Source organism: Podarcis cretensis (genome assembly GCF_951804945.1).
Source record: "Podarcis cretensis genome assembly, chromosome: 13".
In the NCBI taxonomy this organism is placed as follows: domain Eukaryota; kingdom Metazoa; phylum Chordata; class Lepidosauria; order Squamata; family Lacertidae; genus Podarcis; species Podarcis cretensis.
The window spans coordinates 35,163,221-35,182,164 of record NC_137182.1 but is presented as its reverse complement, the minus strand read 5'-3'; the positions used below and the strand labels follow the sequence as shown (position 1 = coordinate 35,182,164).

Below are 18,944 nucleotides of genomic sequence, written 5' to 3'. Positions count from 1 at the left end.
CTTGGGAGCAAAGATGCAGCACAGCAAACCAGCACCAGAAGCTAAGATAGAGAAGATCTCCACAGCTACCATGTATTTACCCTTGGTACTAAGATAGGTTGGAACAAAAGATAGCCAAACACTGCAAAAGACCAGCATACTGAAAGTGATGAATTTTGCTTCATTGAAACTGTCAGGTAACTTCCTGGCAAAGAAGGCCACAGTGAAGCTGACAAGAGCCAGGAAGCCCATGTAGCCCAGGACACAGTAAAACATAGTCACAGATCCCTCATTACATTCCAGTACAACTTCTTTAGTCACGGAGTGCACATCAGCATCGGGGAATGGGGGTGAGGATCCCAACCAGGCAGCACAGACACCTGCTTGTACAAGGGAGCAGGAAACCACAATGGAATTGGTCAGTCTCTTCCCCACCCACATCCTCATCCTAGATCCTGGTTTGGTGGCCATGAAAGCCAAAACCACTGTGATAGTTTTTGACAACACACAAGAAACAGCTACTGAGAAGATGATGCCAAAAGCCGTTTGTCGGAGGAGACATGTCACCATATTCCGTTGGCCTATAAATAGAAACACACAAAGGAAGCAGAGTAGGAGTGAGATGAGGAGAGTGTAGGTGAGGTCTCGATTGTTGGCTTTGACAAGAGCCGTGTTGTGGTGCTTCATAAATGTTCCCAGCATTAGAGCTGTGATCATAGAAAAGTAAAGAGCAAAACAAGCTAAACTGATGCCCAAAGGTTCTCCATAAGATAAGAAACTTATATCCTTTGGTATGCACAAATTCTGGTTCTTGTTTGGATATTCTTCATCTGAGCATGTATTACAGTCATTCATGTCTATAAAAGAAAACATGTAGTCTTAATCACAACATGCTGCGATTGTTTGTTTTCTACAGAGAACATTTCACACTCATATTTAAGGATACATTCAGCATTTACACCATGAAGAGTAGGATTGGTGTGTTACGTGTCATGGAGGTTTATAGGTCTAAATCAATGTTTTATTGAATTGCTATGGTTGTCTTGATGAAAATGTATATACCTCAGTTAAAATTAATATATTTACTGTCCCCAGACAGGGCAGATCATAGTGTAGAGGCTGACCCATCTCTGGAATGTAACCAAGCTGGGTAGGTCCAGGAACTCAAAAAACAAAACTTATTTTAAAAAGTACAGTGGTACAGTACAGTGGTACCTCGGGTTAAGAACTTAATTCATTCCAGAGGTCCGTTCTTAACCTGAAACTGTTCTTAACCTGAGGTACTACTTTAGCTAATGGGGCCTCCTGCTGCCGCTGCGCCGCCAGCGCATAATTTCTTTTCTTATCCTGAAGCAAAGTTCTTAACCTGAGGTAATATTTCTGGGTTAGCGGAGTCTGTAACCTGAAGTGACTGTAACCTGAAGCCTATGTAACCCGAGGTATCACTATACTAATATAAAGTTACAAGGTTTAAAAAAGGTTGCAGGTTTGATCTCCATATGGGACAGCTGCATATTCCTGCATCATAGGGGGTTGGACTAGATTATCCTCAGGGTCCCTTCCAGCTGAACAATTCCATGAAATAACAAAGCTAACTGACAACTAAAGCTGACTAACAACTGAACAAGTATTTATGCAGCATAGATGAAGCTACGGATACCTCACATTTCAGGTTAGTAGCATAACAGACAATAGTAACTACATTGCAAAGAGAACTCCCATATAGTGGCCTAAGCCAGATTTAAACAAAAGCTGGCCCCAACCCCATAACTTGATGCAACCAATCATGATGCTTAATTGATGGAGCCTTCGAAACAGTGAGTACTTACCACTCCCATCTTGAAGGACAAACACCTGCCTCCCATCACAGGGTTTAATTAACTTGTTCTCACAAATACTAACCTTGGAGGACTGATAAGGGGGCACCTGGGTTTGGTATCAATGCTTAGAAATTTCTAAAAAATCAAGCAGTTTCTAACACAGACCAGAAAATTCCTCTCAGGAAGGAGTCCTACTCCACCCATCGGGATCTTGTATTTTTGCTCTGCCAGCTCCCAGGCAGCTTCCTAGCATCTGAGCTGGATTAGGATCCAGCAGATTCTTTTCTGGCTGAGATCTTTCCCTGAAACACCCCATGGGGGTGAGTTACGTTCACTACTGCTGACAGGCATACCACCAGTGGTAGATTCCACCTGCCCAGAGTGGCAGAGCCACATGAAAGAGGACATCCACCGCATCAAAAATTCCTTCACTGTTGCAGGTCAGGGAATCGGACAGCTGTGGGATATCTTTCTCAATTGTACCGAATCAAGGCCAGAAACAACTGGGATTCTGTGGCCTTCTGATATATTCTCTGATAGCCAGAATCAGATGTGGAGGTGGGGCAGTATCATGGCAATATGAAACAGTTTTCTATGTCTGTTAGTCTAAGGGTATACATTGTTAAACAGATGGAGTCTTAGAGTGCAGGCCTAACTCTCTCCCAGGCTTTATGGATGTGTGGGGCCATCATCACATCTACAGCCCTACACATGGAGGTGGGGCAGAGAAGTTTATTTGCCAGTGTGGAGTTTTGCACCAAGTCAGGCCAGATGCCATCACACAACGTCTGTAGAACTCTCTCTACTGTTGTTCAAAACAGAATCAAGTAAAGTAGATTACAATAGTCAATTTGACAAATAAATGAAAGTTGGCAGCAGCTAAGTCCAGAAAAATAGTTCACAACCTTCCTAAATGCTCGTCTTCTTCTGTCAATAACTACTGAAGAGGAACAAGAAAACCACAATTGAGACACCCACTTAGTGGGTGAACCTCAACCTTGCCTTTGATATCACCAGAACTACATCTTGTCTAAATACTCAGAAGGCATTGTCATTTTTACTGATGGAATCTGTTGTGAAAAACCCGAGGCAAATGATCACAAACACCAGGTTGTTTCTTCTTCAGTAACATCTCCCTCCAAATCCCACTGTATCAAAAAATTCAATCACAATTCAAGCACTGTAGAGAAGAAAATCTGATATAGCCATAATCTTACATGCACACTCTATCTTTTAACCAAAGCGATTCAGTTTTGTAATTCTGTTCCATATACTCATAATTCTTACCCTCCTGAGCTGAGATCTTCCCTTCAGGACATGAGATGCAATCGTAGCAGCAGAATTGCTCCCCTTCTTTCACTTTCTTCCTAGAACCAGGATGGCATCTCTCAGAACACAAAGACACAGGCTGTGACTAATCCATATATGAGAGATCAGAATTATCATGTTGTGAATAATGGGGATGGAATTCTTATATTTTCAGCAACTTTTCATATGCTACTAAAGTAATGCCTCCTTTCAGTAATGTATAGATGAGGTCAATGCTACCATCACTTGTGATTTTTCAAAAATTAACACAATATATACCATATCATAGGGACGCAGGTGGCGCTGTGGGTTAAAGCCTCAGTGCCTAGGGCTTGCCGATCGAAAGGTCGGCGGTTCGAATCCCTGCGGCGGGGTGCGCTCCCGCTGCTCAGTCCCAGCGCCTGCCAACCTAGCAGTTCGAAAGCACCTCCGGGTGCAAGTAGATAAATAGGGACCGCTTACCAGCGGGAAGGTAAATGGCGTTTCCGTGTGCGGCTCTGGCTCTGGCTCTGGCTCTGGCCAGAGCAGCGATGTCACACTGGCCACGTGACCCGGAAGTGTCTCCGGACAGCGCTGGCCGCTGGCCTCTTAAGTGAGATGGGCGCACAACCCCAGAGTCTGTCAAGACTGGCCCGTACGGGCAGGGGTACCTTTACCTTTACCTTTTTATACCATATCATGCCTATATTTGCAATTTTTACATTATAAAATTGACTAGTTCTCCATAAATTAACACTGTACTTTGTTTCCTATATGGGCTGTTACACAGTAGTTTATTTAAGACTTATAAAGCTTGGGTTTTCATACACAATTGGACATTGCAAATAGATGCTGTGATCAGATGCATAAGAGTTATAGACACAGTTTTAAAATAGCATCTACTAACTAGAATGGATGGAGCTTGGTTGAATGTTAAATGACATAGATTGTGATTTTTTGTCTATTTAAATCAATAGAGTGACAATTTAAGTTTCCTTCAGACTCCTCAATTGACAAAGACAAGACCATAGCAGCTTGTGAAACCCCATTTTAAAAAGGAAATATTTTATAGGTGTTTATAATGCTCATTCAAAATTTGATGTATTTTCAAATTGCTGGCAATAGGGCCCTACCTGGTTAAACCAGCTGTACCACGTTATGGCTTCCGCATTGATAGTGAATACTTGGTTGGGATCTACCCTCCCAACTTTCACTCTATGAAATGTTTGGTTTGAAGAAACAATCCAGTTGATCACATCAAATCCAGCTACTAACTCCCCATGCTGGTCAAAGGCAACCTTGTCCCCACCACTGTTGTTAAACGAGACACTTTTGAGAAAGTGATGGAGCTAGGTTGAATACGGAAAAGCAAGAGTTTAGAAAAGGCTTAAGTTGGATCATATTGAGGTCTAATGTTGTGTATGTTTTTCTTTTTTGGGGGAATTTTTCATTCTTTATGACACAGAGATAAGAAGAGGGGCAACATGTTAACAAGGATAATCATAATGATGATATTTTATTATTAATTTCAGATTTATTACAAATTTTGCACAAACCAACCCTCAAAGTGATTTGCAAAATGAAATACAATATCCATGGCAAACATTTTGGGAAATGAGGCACAGCAGAAACTGTGGTGTCTTTACAATATATGGTTTATTTACACATATATACATCCTGAGCCTATGATGGAGGGATTCCCAGCATCACATGCCAAAAGGGTATTGCTTCTCCCATAGCTGCAGCCTCAGGTTCAAACATAAATCAAACATGCTCATTTTCCCTTCCAGCTTGCCACCACTTACAGCCTGCAACATTTTTGTGCTAGGTCACATCAACCCCAAATGCAATCCTAAATTCAATCCTGCTAAGTCTCTGCTATATATCTCAGAGCTGAAAGAGGACCCCCTCCCAAGAGCCATTTGACACAGAGTCTTTGCTTTGTTAGTCATCCAATACTTTCCTCCTTAATGGCTCTTCTCCCAGTTCATTTCCTGAACTCAGGAACCTGGCCTGTCTTATATTTTTACATTTGCTGGCACCCAGGTTAAGACCTCAAGCATTGGTTAAATTATAATCCCTACTAGAATCAGGAATTTAGAGGGATCTAGCACCCCTCAACTCATAATGTTGTTGTTGTTGTTTAGTTGTTTAGTCGTGTATTAGTTGATGGAAGATGAAGGATGAAAGATGAGTGGGGTGTGTGTTTGGCAAGTTTTATTACACTGATTGGGTTCTACTGCAGTGCAGTTTGCAGAACTCTGTTATACAGTATGATGTTGTTGTGCCTATTACCTGCCAAAACTGTTGCTTTTGCCACTTCGGTCCTCCTCTGCCTTCCATTGCTCTGAGTTTGAGTCTAGATGAGGACATGTCATGTAAAGCATGAGCAACAATATTGACAGCATTGTACACACTGTAGCTGTAGCCTGTCATGCTCATCTCAAAAAACGGTGCTGGAAGGGTCTCTAGCTTCTCTTTACTACTGCAAATATCGCCCATCACTTCTTCCACATCTGCATCGGGGAAGACACAGCCAAAGGCCTCTTGCCAGAATTGTCTGATAAAACCATCTTCTTTTGTGCTGGAAGGATTTCGTTTCTCAACAAATTGTTTGAATTCTGGTAGGTCATTGGAGTGGATTGTGAAAGACAGCATACCATTGAATATTTCTGTTTGCCAGTATTTTTGATAAACCAATGAAGTGAGTTCCATTTGAGCCGTTGTTATCCACACTATGCCTTTCCGTAGACGTGGCTCATGTCCTGAATAATATGGGAGCCATCTCAAAAATGTCATGGAATTAGATTTTCCATAAAACACAATTACATTGGTGCTGCTGTCCATTATTTCGTTATACATTTTTGCTCCATTTTCTAGGATATTGTTCACTTCAGCATCAGATGTTAATGTGGGGACTCTTTTTATGAAGGCAAAGCAAATTCCTCTCTGGGAAAACATTGGCAATACTGTTTGCAAATGTCTATCACTACTTTCATCATTCAATAAAAGGACCCCAATCCATGTCCACCCGAAATACAGAAGCAAAGAGACAATTCCTGTATGTTGAAGGGCTTCATGTGGGACCATCTGGTAGAATGAATGTCCATCGTTCGTTGATGGAACAGAGCCATATATGAGCTGAAAAGAGATTGGGTAGGAGGCATATAGAAGACAATAATAGCAGAATTTATATTGTATCATGAAGTGTTTGAAACAACCCACCTACAATGGAATCCAGTGCTGTTTCCTCTGTTGATGGAAGCCATCTATAGATCTGCTGATGGAAGCCCTTGTATCTACTTGGGTGTCCACAATAAATAGTGAGCCCTATACCCCTTGACCTTTCCCTGTTGCCTGTTCCAAGTGTCATTGGAAAAGTGGGGTTCCATCTTACATGGATTTTATGAATAGGGTCCTAAATCCCACTTACATATTTTTACATTTATGAATGAACCATAAAGAGCATTTTCATTTATTATTTATTGCATCATTTAAACTCCACCTTCCTGTGATAAAATAATACTTGACAGTTTTCAAATACAAATCTCAGACACCCTGAATTAAAAACAATCCTAAAAACAAAGCAAATCAAACTGTAGCACCAAGAGCAATCACCAGCAGCAGACTAAAGACTAAGACTAAGCAGACTAAAAACTAAGATATAATAATAATAATAATAATAATAATAATAATAATAATAATAATATATTATTTATACCCCACCCATCTGGCTGGGTTTCCCCAGCCACTCGGGGTGGCTCTCAACTAAATATTAAAAACACAATACAGCATTAAACTTTAAAAACTTCCCTAAACAGGGCTGCCTTCAGATGTCTTTTAAAAGTAAGATAGTCACTTATTTCCTTGACATCTGATGGGAGGGCTTTTCACAGGACAGGTGCCACTACCGAGAAGGCCTGGTTCCTTGTAACCTCACTTCTCGCAGGGAGGGAACCGCCAGAAGGCCCTTGGCGCTGGACTCAGGGTTTGGGCTGAATGGTGGGGGTGGAGATGTTCCTTCAGGTATACTGGGCCAAGGCCGTTTAGGGCTTTAAAGGTCAGCACCAACACTTTGAATTGTGCTCAGAAATAGAATCATAGAATCATAGAATCATAGAGTTGGAAGAGACCACAAGGGCCATCGAGTCCAACCCCCTGCCAAGCAGGAAACACCATCAGAGCACTCCTGACATATGGTTGTCAAGCCTCTGCTTAAAGACCTCCAAAGAAGGAGTCTCCACCACACTCCTTGGCAGCAAATTCCACTGAACATGGCTATCATATCACCCCTTAACCTCCTCTTCTCCAGGCTAAACATGCCCAGCTCCCTTAGCCGTTCCTCATAAGGCATCGTTTCCAGGCCTTTGACCATTTTGGTTGCCCTCCTCTGGACACGTTCCAGTTTGTCAGTGTCCTTCTTGAACTGTGGTGCCCAGAACTGGACACAGTACTCCAGGTGAGGTCTGACCAGAGCAGAATACAGTGGCACTATTACTTCCCTTGATCTAGATGCTATACTCCTATTGATGCAGCCCAGAATTGCATTGGCTTTTTTAGCTGTCGTATCACACTGTTGGCTCAAAATGTACTAGGAGCCAATGTAGGTCTCTTAGAACGGGTGTTATATGGTCTCGGTGGCCACTCCCAGTCACGAGTCTAGCTGCTGCATTCTGGATTAATTGCAGATGTGAAGTGTACCTCATTATTTCCAAGGTACACATAGTAAATGTGAAAGGATCAAGGCAGTATAAGATAAATTCCCATAGTGAGTGCGCAATCACACACAACTGTCCTACCTGTGGAATCTTATAGTTATTCAGGAGAGTTGCCACATTAGTGGAAATGTGGGCATCCAGTCCCCCAATGACAGCTATTAGATTTTTCTGTTTGTCACAAAGATAACTAGGGATGAATCTCTCCAGTGCTGATAGAAGTATCAATGTGGCATGATAGGTCCTCCTTGCATTGTTATGGCTGTCATAGATGTGGAAGCCCAAAGTGAGATTGGGTAAAATCTGAGGGTTTTCATTGATCTCCTTTACTGCAAAGGCCAAGGCCACGGAATGTTGGTAATGCTTAGGTACTACACTAGAATGAGAGTAGTATTCTGGATCAGAAAGGTATTTAGTTTAACTATTGCCACTTTGTTCTGCGCCACATTTATTTATTATTACTTAATTATTTCAGTATCTATATATTCCCTTTCTTGAAGCACTGTTTGCCCTAAGAAATAAGAAATGCCCGTATAAATCTGTAATAAAAATATTGCTGCCTTCCCCAGTACTTCTAATATTGAAAAACTTTATCATACTTTATCAAGAGTTTTTTGTCTCTTTTGTAGGAATCTATACTTTTTTGTGTGGTTTGCAATTTCCCTTTTTTTATGGAGTTTGTTCCATGTGTGTTCAAAGCATGGCACTCCAAGTAATATCCGAGTTGGTATCTTTGTAGAGATAATTTCCTAAAATGAACTACCCTGAAAACTTGAGTGAGCTGGGCATGTTTAGACTGAAAAGGGAATCCTTAAGAGAGATAGCTTTTGTAAAATATCAAAAAGCTGTCATGCAGAAGGTGGAGCAGACATATTCTCTATATTGAGTCAAAAGGAAGACTTAGGGGTAATGATTGAAAAGAAATCAGATTTTAGCTGTACATTAGGAGAAACGTCGTATTATTAACCACTCCTTCAGAGTTAAAGAGACTGTTTTGAAAGGTGGTGAGCTGTCCTTGACTGAAAGTATTTAAGCAGGGGCAGAATGGCATCTGTCAGGGATACTGCAGTTGCTAGCATCCCTGCAGAGAGCACAGACTTTGTTCCAACTCTAAAATTCCACCATCTTTTAAAGATGCTATTTAACACACTAATTCACAGTCATACTAGTAACATTCTCATTCTACATAAGCAGGGCAGTTAACTGACAGTTTGGGGTTAACGTTCAGTTGGGAAAGAGGAATGTGTGAGACTCAAGCCAGAGAAGCTGAGATGAAAGTGGATAGCGAAGTCCTAATTGTTAAGTTATTAATCCCCAATGCACAAACATACTGATCTTGTGAAGGTCAGAAGAAGGCAGCAGGTGGCTGTAAGTCCTGAGAGGCTGCCCTGTATCAAGATCTTACCAGAAGAAGGCTATGCAAATTGGGTTTTCCCAAGACTTGGACTAGGTTGTGAGTGAATTTGGCTGGGGTGGAGATTTAGAGAATTTGGCCTGAGGTAAAAACTGTATAGAGCTTGGGGCTTGGGGTCAGTAACCATGTATTTCTTTAGAAACTGTTGTCAAGCACATATAGCTGTATATTTCAGTACCCCATTATGTACCTTTCATACCTTTCGTAAAAAATCCTAGTGAATAGTTAATTCAGTCTCAAGATTAGGTGTCCATTTTATGACCAAAGCTATTAGAGCAAGTTAATCGGATGCTTTAAAGGCACTTTAAGGGGAATAGCAGCAGTGGAAAATCGTCCCATTGAGGAAATCTGAATTAATGTGGCAGGGAGCTCCATAGGCTCATAAAAAACAAGCACAAATAGCTAAACTGGTGTTTATTATAAAACCAATTCCCTACAGTAAGTTGTGGCACAAAAGTTGTGGTGCAGCATTTGATGGAAGAAGAAAGAAACATAAAGGGGGCAAAGAGAATGTTTTTAAAAATAAGTAAAGTGATTTGTACAAGCACACACACACACACACAATATATGTATAAACATTCACAGTGCTGATGTGAAAAAAGTCTTTTTATCTACGCCCCCTTAAATCAGGGGTAGGCATTGTGGTGCTCTCTTCCAAACATTGTTGGACCACAGCTTCCATAATCCCTGACCACTGACCTACCTGGTTGGGGCTGATGGGAGTTGTAGTTCATTAACCTCTGAAGGGTAGCACATTGGCTATCCCTGACTTAATGTACTAAATTTTTCCTGCAGTCCAAACCTGAAAGTCAGAGCTCTGCAGCTCTAGTGTTGCCAGTGACAAAATACATAGAGAGAAATGCAAACAATTGTTACTGTCCTTTTGACTTACACAAATGACTCTGTCAGTGTTGGTAGGGGTTCTTCATTGAAGAGTATTTTACTGGCAACAATACCAGCATGGTAAGCAATGCCACCAATGATGAGGTCTCCTTTCTGGTGGTATTTATGAACTGGAGGCTGTGGATAACTGATACGGCATTGAACAACATTAGGTGCACACGACATGTGAGGAAATAGGGCCAGCAGAAAGATGACTAAAACCATCATTGTCAGTATAGGACAAATCTTCCCTCAACCTAGAAAACCCCCATGTTCCTCTACATCACAGTCATTAAACCTTCTGCAGTTCAAACTGCCTGACTTGAACATTTTACTCCCCCCCCCGCCTCGATAGATTTGAAGCCTAGAATATCTAAGATTAGAGTTGTGGACCTCTGCCTGTTCCCCATCCCTCTCCCTACCTCCAAATTGTATTAGGTTTATTTATGACATCCTTCACAGTCTTTGCTCTTTGTTTAGCTAATGGGCACTGAAATTCCACAGGGGGTTGAGTGAGTAAGAGAACTAATTACTGTCCTTTTGACAAAGCAATAGTGTAGTTAATTGTTAAGTGAAAAGTAATTACTGTATTTTTCCATGTATAACCCACCCCCTATTTTTGGGGACTCAAAATTAAGAAAATGAAAGAAGTTGCCAAGACTGGTTAAGCTTTTTTTTTTTTTTTTTGGGCGGGGGGGGGGAAGACTGATCAGAGTTGTTGAGCTTTTATGGGGGGGATTGCTGAAAATCGGTCACCCAACCAGCGCACAAAGTTGCACACATTGCGGGAGCCACATAACATCTGCATGCTTGCCGACAGCAGCCACAAATCGCCCTTCCAATTGCCGCAGGAGCAGCCAATCGACAGCAGCCCTTGCTGCTGACACCAATCAGCAGCCGCAATTCGCCACTTACAATCTCCTGGTTGTGGCTCCCAACAATTGCCCATCACCACTTTGCACTATCCGTGTATAAGACGAGCCCCAATTTTAAACATAGTTTTGGGGTAAAAACCCCCTTGTGTTATACACAGAAAAATACGGTAAGTTAAAGTTGGGAAACTGAGAGAAGTTGTTTGTTGCATATTTTGACCAGAACCTTTCTCAGATAGATAGATTGGAAGGGAGAGTGGATTTGGAATGTCCCACAACAAGAAATGGACACTAGATTCAATATTCAAGAAAAAGGAAAGATCCAGTAACTGAGGTTTAACACCTGAACTATGTTTCGTTGGATACCCAGCCATGGACAATGAAGTAAAATTGATCAGAAAGTGTAGGTTGGGTGCCATCACGGCAAAGTGCGATATTGAAAACCACCTTTTGCCTTCTCCCCATGCATTCAAAGGATTTTCATTTATTGTGTTTCAAGTTTCAGGACAATTAGTTCTTCAAAAAAGCCATGCTCATTGGTTGCTCCACTGCATTTGCAGCATTCAAAACATTCAGCACCTTTTTGTAATGGACAATGAAACACAGAACAGGGCTACATCAGGTCATTCATGACTGAGATTACTTTTTAATTATTATTCCTGCTGGGTCTGAGAACTGCCAGCTATCATTAGACTCCTTCAAGAAGCTGGCTGAGAAATCATTCTTGTCCCTGTCAGGATGCTATCGTCGGCTCCTGGTTACCCAGAAAGTATAAAGTCCAAGAGAAAGTTTCTTACAGTCCTTTTTTATTTCAAACTTTACACAGAGAGGCTATAGAACCCAGCCCCTTGGATAATGTTGTCCCAAGTGAAACTCCACCCCCTGTCTCTCCCACTTCCTCATGCGTCATCATCATCACCTCCTTGTAGGGGTACTGCTAATTGCCCTTTGTCTTTGAGCTCTTTGCTCTCCTACTTTTAAGGCTTGCCGGGTTCTGGGAGATGGTGGGTCTGGAATGCTTTCTAATGTCAATATGCCAGCCAGCTGCTGCTCCAGCTTTCCCATTATTTCCCAACTTCCCCCCTCATCTGCCTCTGAGTTGTCACCTCCCCGAAACTCCTGTTGTAAATCTATACTGTCTTCCGCTTCCCTGGAAGGGTCAGGATGGGGAGGCAGTCTCTACTATTCCTCTGCCTCTGCCCAGTCCCTGACATTCCCATAACCAATTCACAGCTGTCCTCAAAAAGGCAATATTGATTTCACAGGGCTCACTTTCTGCATAGGGGCTGCCACCATGGCTTTCAGATGTTATGTGTGACCAAGATCCCTAGACTGCAATGTCCCTATGTGATCCCAATTGGGATTCAGGCCTCACCATGGGAGTGAAATTGCCTTGGTTGCACTGGTCGATGATCTCCGGCGGGCTAGGGACAAAGGTGAGAGCTGTTTCCTAGTTCTGCTGGATCTCTCAGAGGCTTTTGATACAATCGACCATAACATCCTTCTGGACTGTCTTGAGGGGCTGGGAGCTGGGGGCACTGTTATACAGTGGTTCTGCTCCTTTCTCCTGGGCCGTGTCCAGAAAGTGGCGGTGGGGGATGAGTGTTCAGACAGCTGGGCTCTCACTTGTGGGGTGCCTCAGGGTTCTGGCCTCTCCCCCATGCTTTTCAACATCTACATGCAGCCGCTGGGAGAGATCATCAGTGGGTTTGGGTTGGGTGTTCATCAATATGCGGATGATACCCAGAGCTACCTCTCTTTTAAATCAGAACCAGTGAAGGTCCTGTGTGAGTGTCTGGAGGCGGTTGGAGGATGAATGGCAGCTAACAGATTGAGGTTGAATCCTGACAAGACAGAAGTACTGTTCTTGGGGGACAGGGGGTGGGCTGGTAAGGAGGACTCCCTGATCCTGAATGGGGTAACTGTGCCACTGAAGGACCAGGTACGCAGCCTGGGAGTCATTTTGGACTCACAGCTGTCCATGGAGGCGCAGGTTAATTCTGTGTCCAGGGCAGCTGTTTACCAGCTCCATCCGGTACAAAGGAAGGCTGAGACCCTACCTGCCCACAGACTGTCTTGCCAGAGGGGTGCATGCTCCAGTTATCTCCCGCTTGGACTACTGCAATGCACTCTATGTGGGGCTACCTTTGAAGGTGACTCGGAAACTGCAATTAATCCAGAATGTGGCAGCTAGACTGGTGACTGGGAGTGGCTGTCGAGACCATATAACACCAGTCCTGAAAGATCTTCATTGGCTCCCGAGCACAATTCAAAGTGTTGGTGCTGACCTTTAAAGCCCTAAACGGCCTCGGTCCCGTATACCTGAAGGAGCGTCTCTACCCCCATCATCCAGCCCGGACACTGAGGTCCAGTGCCGAGGGCCTTCTGGCGGTTCCCTCCCTGCGAGAAGTGAGGTTACAGGGAACCAGACAGAGGGCCTTCTCAGTAGTGGCGGCTGCCCTGTGGAACACCCTGCCAGCAGATGTCAAGGCTTGGGTCTACAACCAAACAGTGCAATGGTTCAACATGCTGTAAGTGATCATATTGACTTCAGTAAAGCTGTCAGGTAACTTCCTGGCAAAAAAAGCCATGTAGCCAAGAGCAGAGTAAAACATAGACACAGACCCCTTGCTATGTTCTAGTATAATTTCTTTGGTCAGTGGATGGGAGAGAGGGTATTAGCCACAGAATACACATGCTTGCTTGAAAAAAGGAACCGGGTATTGGGGGTGGGGGGTGGGGGGAATGCAACCTTACACCCCCACACTGGAGGCTGAAATACAGAAGATCTCCACAGTTACCATATATTTCTCTTTCGTGCTCAAGTAAATTGGAAAAAAGATAAACACTACAGAAAACTAAGATAAACATATACTAATATAACATAACAAATAACTCACAATAAAAACTTCATTCTTTTCTTCTTATTAGTTGTTCCCTGTTGTTCAGTTGAGGCTGCAACAGAATAATGTAGCATTTGGGGGCAAAGATGCAACACAGCAGACCAGAGCTGGAGGCTAAGATAGAGAAGACCTCCACAGCCACCATGTATTTCCCCTTGGTGCTCAGGTAGGAGGGAATAAAGGACAACCAAACACTACAAAAGACCAACATGCTAAAAGTTATAAACTTGGCTTCATTGAAACTGTCAGGTAACTTCCTGGCAAGAAAAGCCACTGTGAAACTCACAGCTGCCAGGAAGCCCATATAGCCAAGGGTAGAGTAAAACATTGTCACAGAGCCTTCGTTACATTCTAGTATAATTTCTTCAGCCAGTGAATGCATGTCAAGATCTGGGAATGGAGGAGAGGTTGCCAGCCACACAGTACATATGAAAGTTTGAGTCAGGGAGCAGGAAAGAACAATGGAGGAGGCCAGCCTTTTCCCCACCCACTTCCTCATCCTGGAACCTGGTTTGGTGGCCATGAAAGCCAGAACCACAGTGATGGTCTTTGCCAGCACACAAGAAACTGCCACTGAGAAGATGATGCCAAAAGCAGTTTGTCGGAGGAGACATGTCACGGTCTCAGGTTGGCCAATGAACAATAAAGAGGAAAGGAAGCAGAGCTGTAGGGAGACGAGGAGAGTGTAGGTGAGGTTTCGGTTACTGGCTTTGATGATGGGAGTATTGTGGTTCTTTAGAAATATTCCCAGCACCAGTGCTGTGATCAAAGCAAAGCAAAGAGCAAGGAAGGTTAAAGTAATGCCTAAGGTTTCTTCATAAGACAAGAAGCTTATAACCTTGGGAACACATGTATCTTGCCTCTTGCTAGGATAGTTTTCATCTGAGCATTTATTACAGTCATTCATATCTGGAAAAGGAAAGATGTTTATTGCCATTATTTCTACAACATGCCATAGTTGCTCCCTTTTCACAAGCCCATTCCAATAATACAGTCAGTGTTGATATTGTAATATGTCTACAGGGCTGAGTATAACTGCTTAAGTGTTACATGTATCTAAAGTAGTAACAGAGTGAAGAGAGGGATGCTGCAATGAAAATGGTGTGATCTTCTATTTAGGGTGGTATAGGTATGCTAAATGTGGTAGAGATTGCCATTCTCTAGACAAACAGCAACAGAAGTCTCCATAACCTTTCACTAACATTCTAAGCATTAAAAGTTTAACCTATTGAGTTATGTGAATATTCCTCTGATTAACAGCTGTTATGAGTTTGATCCAGACTAATTTAAGCATATTTACATGTCTTGCATTTATTTCAGTGGGAGCTGAGTCCAAGCAATGCAGAGTGGATTCAGGCCTCTATGTGTATTTCTTACCTTCCATATTTGAAATCTTCCCCTCTGGGCATGGACTACAATCGTAGCAACAAAATGGCTCTCCTTCCTTCACTTTCTTGCTAGATCCAGGTTGGCAACTCTCAGTACAGACAGAAAGAGGCTGAGTCTGATCCATAAAGGAAAGAGCATAATTATAATAAAGAGAAAAATTATTAGGGAATCTTTTGGATTCTGGTCCTTTTTGTTTGTAGAGGGAGAAAATACCTGGTATGATATAGCAGATATTATTGTTCATTGAAAGCTGGCAATAATACCTCTTTTTCACTGATACTGAAGTGTTTGGGCAGAGCTCACACATTACAGAGCAGAAAATCAAGCATAATATAGCTATATATTTTTATATTATTTGATAAAAATATTCATGATACTTGTCATTCTTTTTTCTTGCAACCAATTTACATTTTTACGAAGGCTCTTATGAATGTCAGGTTAACTCTTACCTTAAAGTTTATGTGGTGGGCTCTTTGTTCAAATAACTCAGGATAACTGCATTAGAGTTTTTATTTCCCCTATCCTGCTCCGTTTTATGCTGCCTCACCAATGTTTATTTTGATCTCCCAGTTTGTAAATTTTTGCTTACTTTCCTGTCTTGATAGCTTTGTAAATTTAGCGAGGAGCCAGGAATTTCCAGTACTCTTTTCTGCTTTGCTCCCAGTGGTTTTTCTGCTTGTTGAGAAAGAGGATATCACTCCTCTAATATATATTCTGAATATGCATCTTAACGTATGTATTTTGTGAGTGTTCTTTTCATTAAAAAACTAATTTATGAGGAAATGGAACAGAACCAATCTATGGGTAAAAATATGCATATATTACAAAAACTGGCAGCAAAATTTAGTTCCATGGGTAGTGTACAGATGTAGTTAACAACTGAAAAATAAAAAGTACAATAAAAATCAGAAAGAGTGGTTGGCAGTGAAGGCTGCCATACTTCAGTCGTACTGGCAGTGGTGCCACTGCCATTTAGTGGAAGGGAGAGAGAGAGATGGTCTAAAAGTCAGATGGACCAATGCATACCCACTGTCAGTGCAGCGCTGAACTTCCACTGCATTGTGCCTACCTATCTCCCTACTGGTAATGCAGCAACATTGCTGTCGGGAGGCCAGGTGTGCTGGGTAACCTTTCCCTGACAGCCATTCCTGTAAGACTGATGTGTGTCAAATTTCCTGCTCAAGCTTCTTCACTATCACTCCTCTTTTCTCCTCTTCTGCTGCTCCCCTGAAACCATCTGTTTCCTCTTCTACTTTCTCCTGTCTTCTCTCAATTTTTCCTTCTAGTCTCTTTGCAATTTATTTTTCCTTTCCACCCACATTACTTCTTCACTCTTTCTGGCACATCAGCCTGGGCAGAAATCTGTGGGGTTTCCTATTTATATCAATTCATAAACAGTAATATTATTTCAATCAAACATTAGATTTTCATGGGTGTGTATGATTGTTAAATGAAAGCAGATTTAGAAATCTGGACAATAAATCAGTGCTTATTCAATAGTGGAACTCCTTTGAAATAAAAGACCCTTGGACCCTACCTGGTTAAACCAGCTGTGCCATGTTATGGCATCTTCATCAAGGGTAAATGCACGATCTGGAGAAGCCTTTGGGTCCATCCTTCCAACTCTCACTCTATGAAAGGATTGGTTGGAGGAAATAATCCAGTTGATAATATCCAAGCCAGTGATTACCTCCCCATACTGGTTGAAGGAGACCTCATCTCCTGCAGTGTTGTTAAATGAGATACTTCTCAAAAAGTGGTGGAGCTAGATTGAAAAAAGCAGGAGCTTAGGAAAGGCTGCATTTTTATCTTTCAGATAAAGATTTAATGTAGGAATGGTGAAGTTTGTTTCTATGAAAAGATGTTCACACATAGGAAACTTTTAAACCTCAAATTTAATTTAATGGTGAGCCGAGCCCAGAGTCAATGGTTGATGGTGATTGAGTCATATGTGGGTGGAAGTGGATTTTCCAATATATTTTATATCCTACACATCCTGCTTGCTTGTTATTTTTGTCAGTCTGCTCTCTCTCAAGATTGTTGTGGGATCACTTGCTCTGACGAAGCATTTGGGGAATAGAGGTTGCTAAGAGAATGATGCAGATGCCTCTGGCTGCCATCACTGCTTTCAAGTTGTGATTGGAGCCACATCTCAATTGACTGCTCATTCATCAGCCCCACCCCCACCATGGATATTTTCTGCTTGAATAAGCTCATTGACTTATTCCTCTTTCATATGTGTGGTACCCACCATTGTTTAGCCAAAATTTGAAAGCATCTCAATATGTCATACATTTATCAATCCAACACTGGTTTCCTCTTTCTCACACCCATGCAGAAAGTAGTAAAGCCAGGAAACAAACAGAACTGAGGAACCCCAGATGTTGGGAGGAAGTAACATTATTCCAAGGTGCTATGCAAGATGAGAATCTTCAACCCCTTACCTTCCATAATTGTTGGTTCCACTCCTTCTGTCTCCTTTTGTGAACCAGTCCTCTGAAGTTAGATGAGGTCAACACATGCAAAGCATGGGCCACAGCATAAACAGCATTGTAGATGCTATAGCCATGGCCAGTCATGCTCATTTCAAAAAAATCCCCAGGAAGGCTCTCCAGCTTCTCTTTCCCAGTGCATATAGTCCCCTTCACATTGCCAACCATGGAATTTGGGAATCCACAGCAAAAGGCTTGTTGCCAGAAGTCCCTGAGGAAACCATCTCCATCTGTGGTAGAAGGATTTATGCTTTGAACATAATGATGAAATCCTCTTAAATCATTTAAGTGAATTCCAAAAGATATAGTGCCATGGAACAATCTTGACTCCCAATTGCGTTGAAGGACAAATGAAGTGAACTCCATCTGGGCTGTTGTTATCCATACCTTGCCTTGTATATTCATTGTCACAGGCACAAAGTTTTTTAGAAATGGAAGCCATCTTAAAACTACCATTGAATAAGATTCTCCATAAACCAGCACTACGTTAGCTTTGCTGCTCATTATTTCATCATGCAGCTTTGCCCCATGTTGAATCATACCCTCTGTGTCACTGGCAAAACTTATTTTTGGAATTTTTTCTAGAAAGGCAAAGCAGATACCACTTTGTATAAACACTGGGAGCACAGTGTGCACAAATCTTTCTCCATTGTCGTTATCCATCACAAGGAGCCCGATCCATGTCCATCTGAAATGCAGAAGCAAAGAGAGAATCCCTGCAAATTCGTGGTGTTCCTGGGGGGCCATCTGGTAGAAGGAAAATCCTGGGATTTTATCATTCATAATTGGAGCAGGGCCATATGTGAGCTAAGGAGAGATTGGAGAAATAAATGCTATGGTTGGAAATGCTGATTGGAATAGATCAAAAGTGGCTGGAGCAACCCAGTCAGATGGGTGGGGTACAAATAATGAAATTATTAACAGCAGGGATTAATCTCAATATGGGTCTTATGTTTGTTTTTGAAATCTGTGTTCAGATCTCGGTAAGGCTTCTCATTTTGCTGCTAAGATTTCCTTGGCTGGAGATGGGAAGATTCCACTTATGTCGACAATATGATTTGTCACAGAAATAAATTGTTGGCAAATGCTTTCATTGTTGCATTACATCCTTTCAATAACCATCCCTAAAAAGACAGTATGTGTGATTGGCTGGTATTTGTCACAAACCCAGTGCTTTTTTCTGGGGGGGGG

The 18,944-nt window shown here is 42.2% G+C and overlaps 1 protein-coding gene across 1 annotated transcript; it reads right to left on the bottom strand.

The window, feature by feature from the left end:
• Positions 1-13,879: 13,879 nt before the first annotated feature.
• Positions 13,880-18,645, bottom strand: LOC307201614 (vomeronasal type-2 receptor 26-like; the record flags this gene model as incomplete). Its single annotated transcript, XM_079950893.1, has 4 exons — positions 17,706-18,645; positions 16,799-17,026; positions 15,250-15,376; positions 13,880-14,781 (listed from the first exon to the last, which is right to left on the bottom strand). The coding sequence occupies exons 1-4, from the start codon at positions 18,534-18,536 to the stop codon at positions 13,880-13,882; spliced, it is 2,088 nt and encodes a 695-aa protein (XP_079807019.1). The 5' UTR covers positions 18,537-18,645.
• Positions 18,646-18,944: the final 299 nt, after the last annotated feature.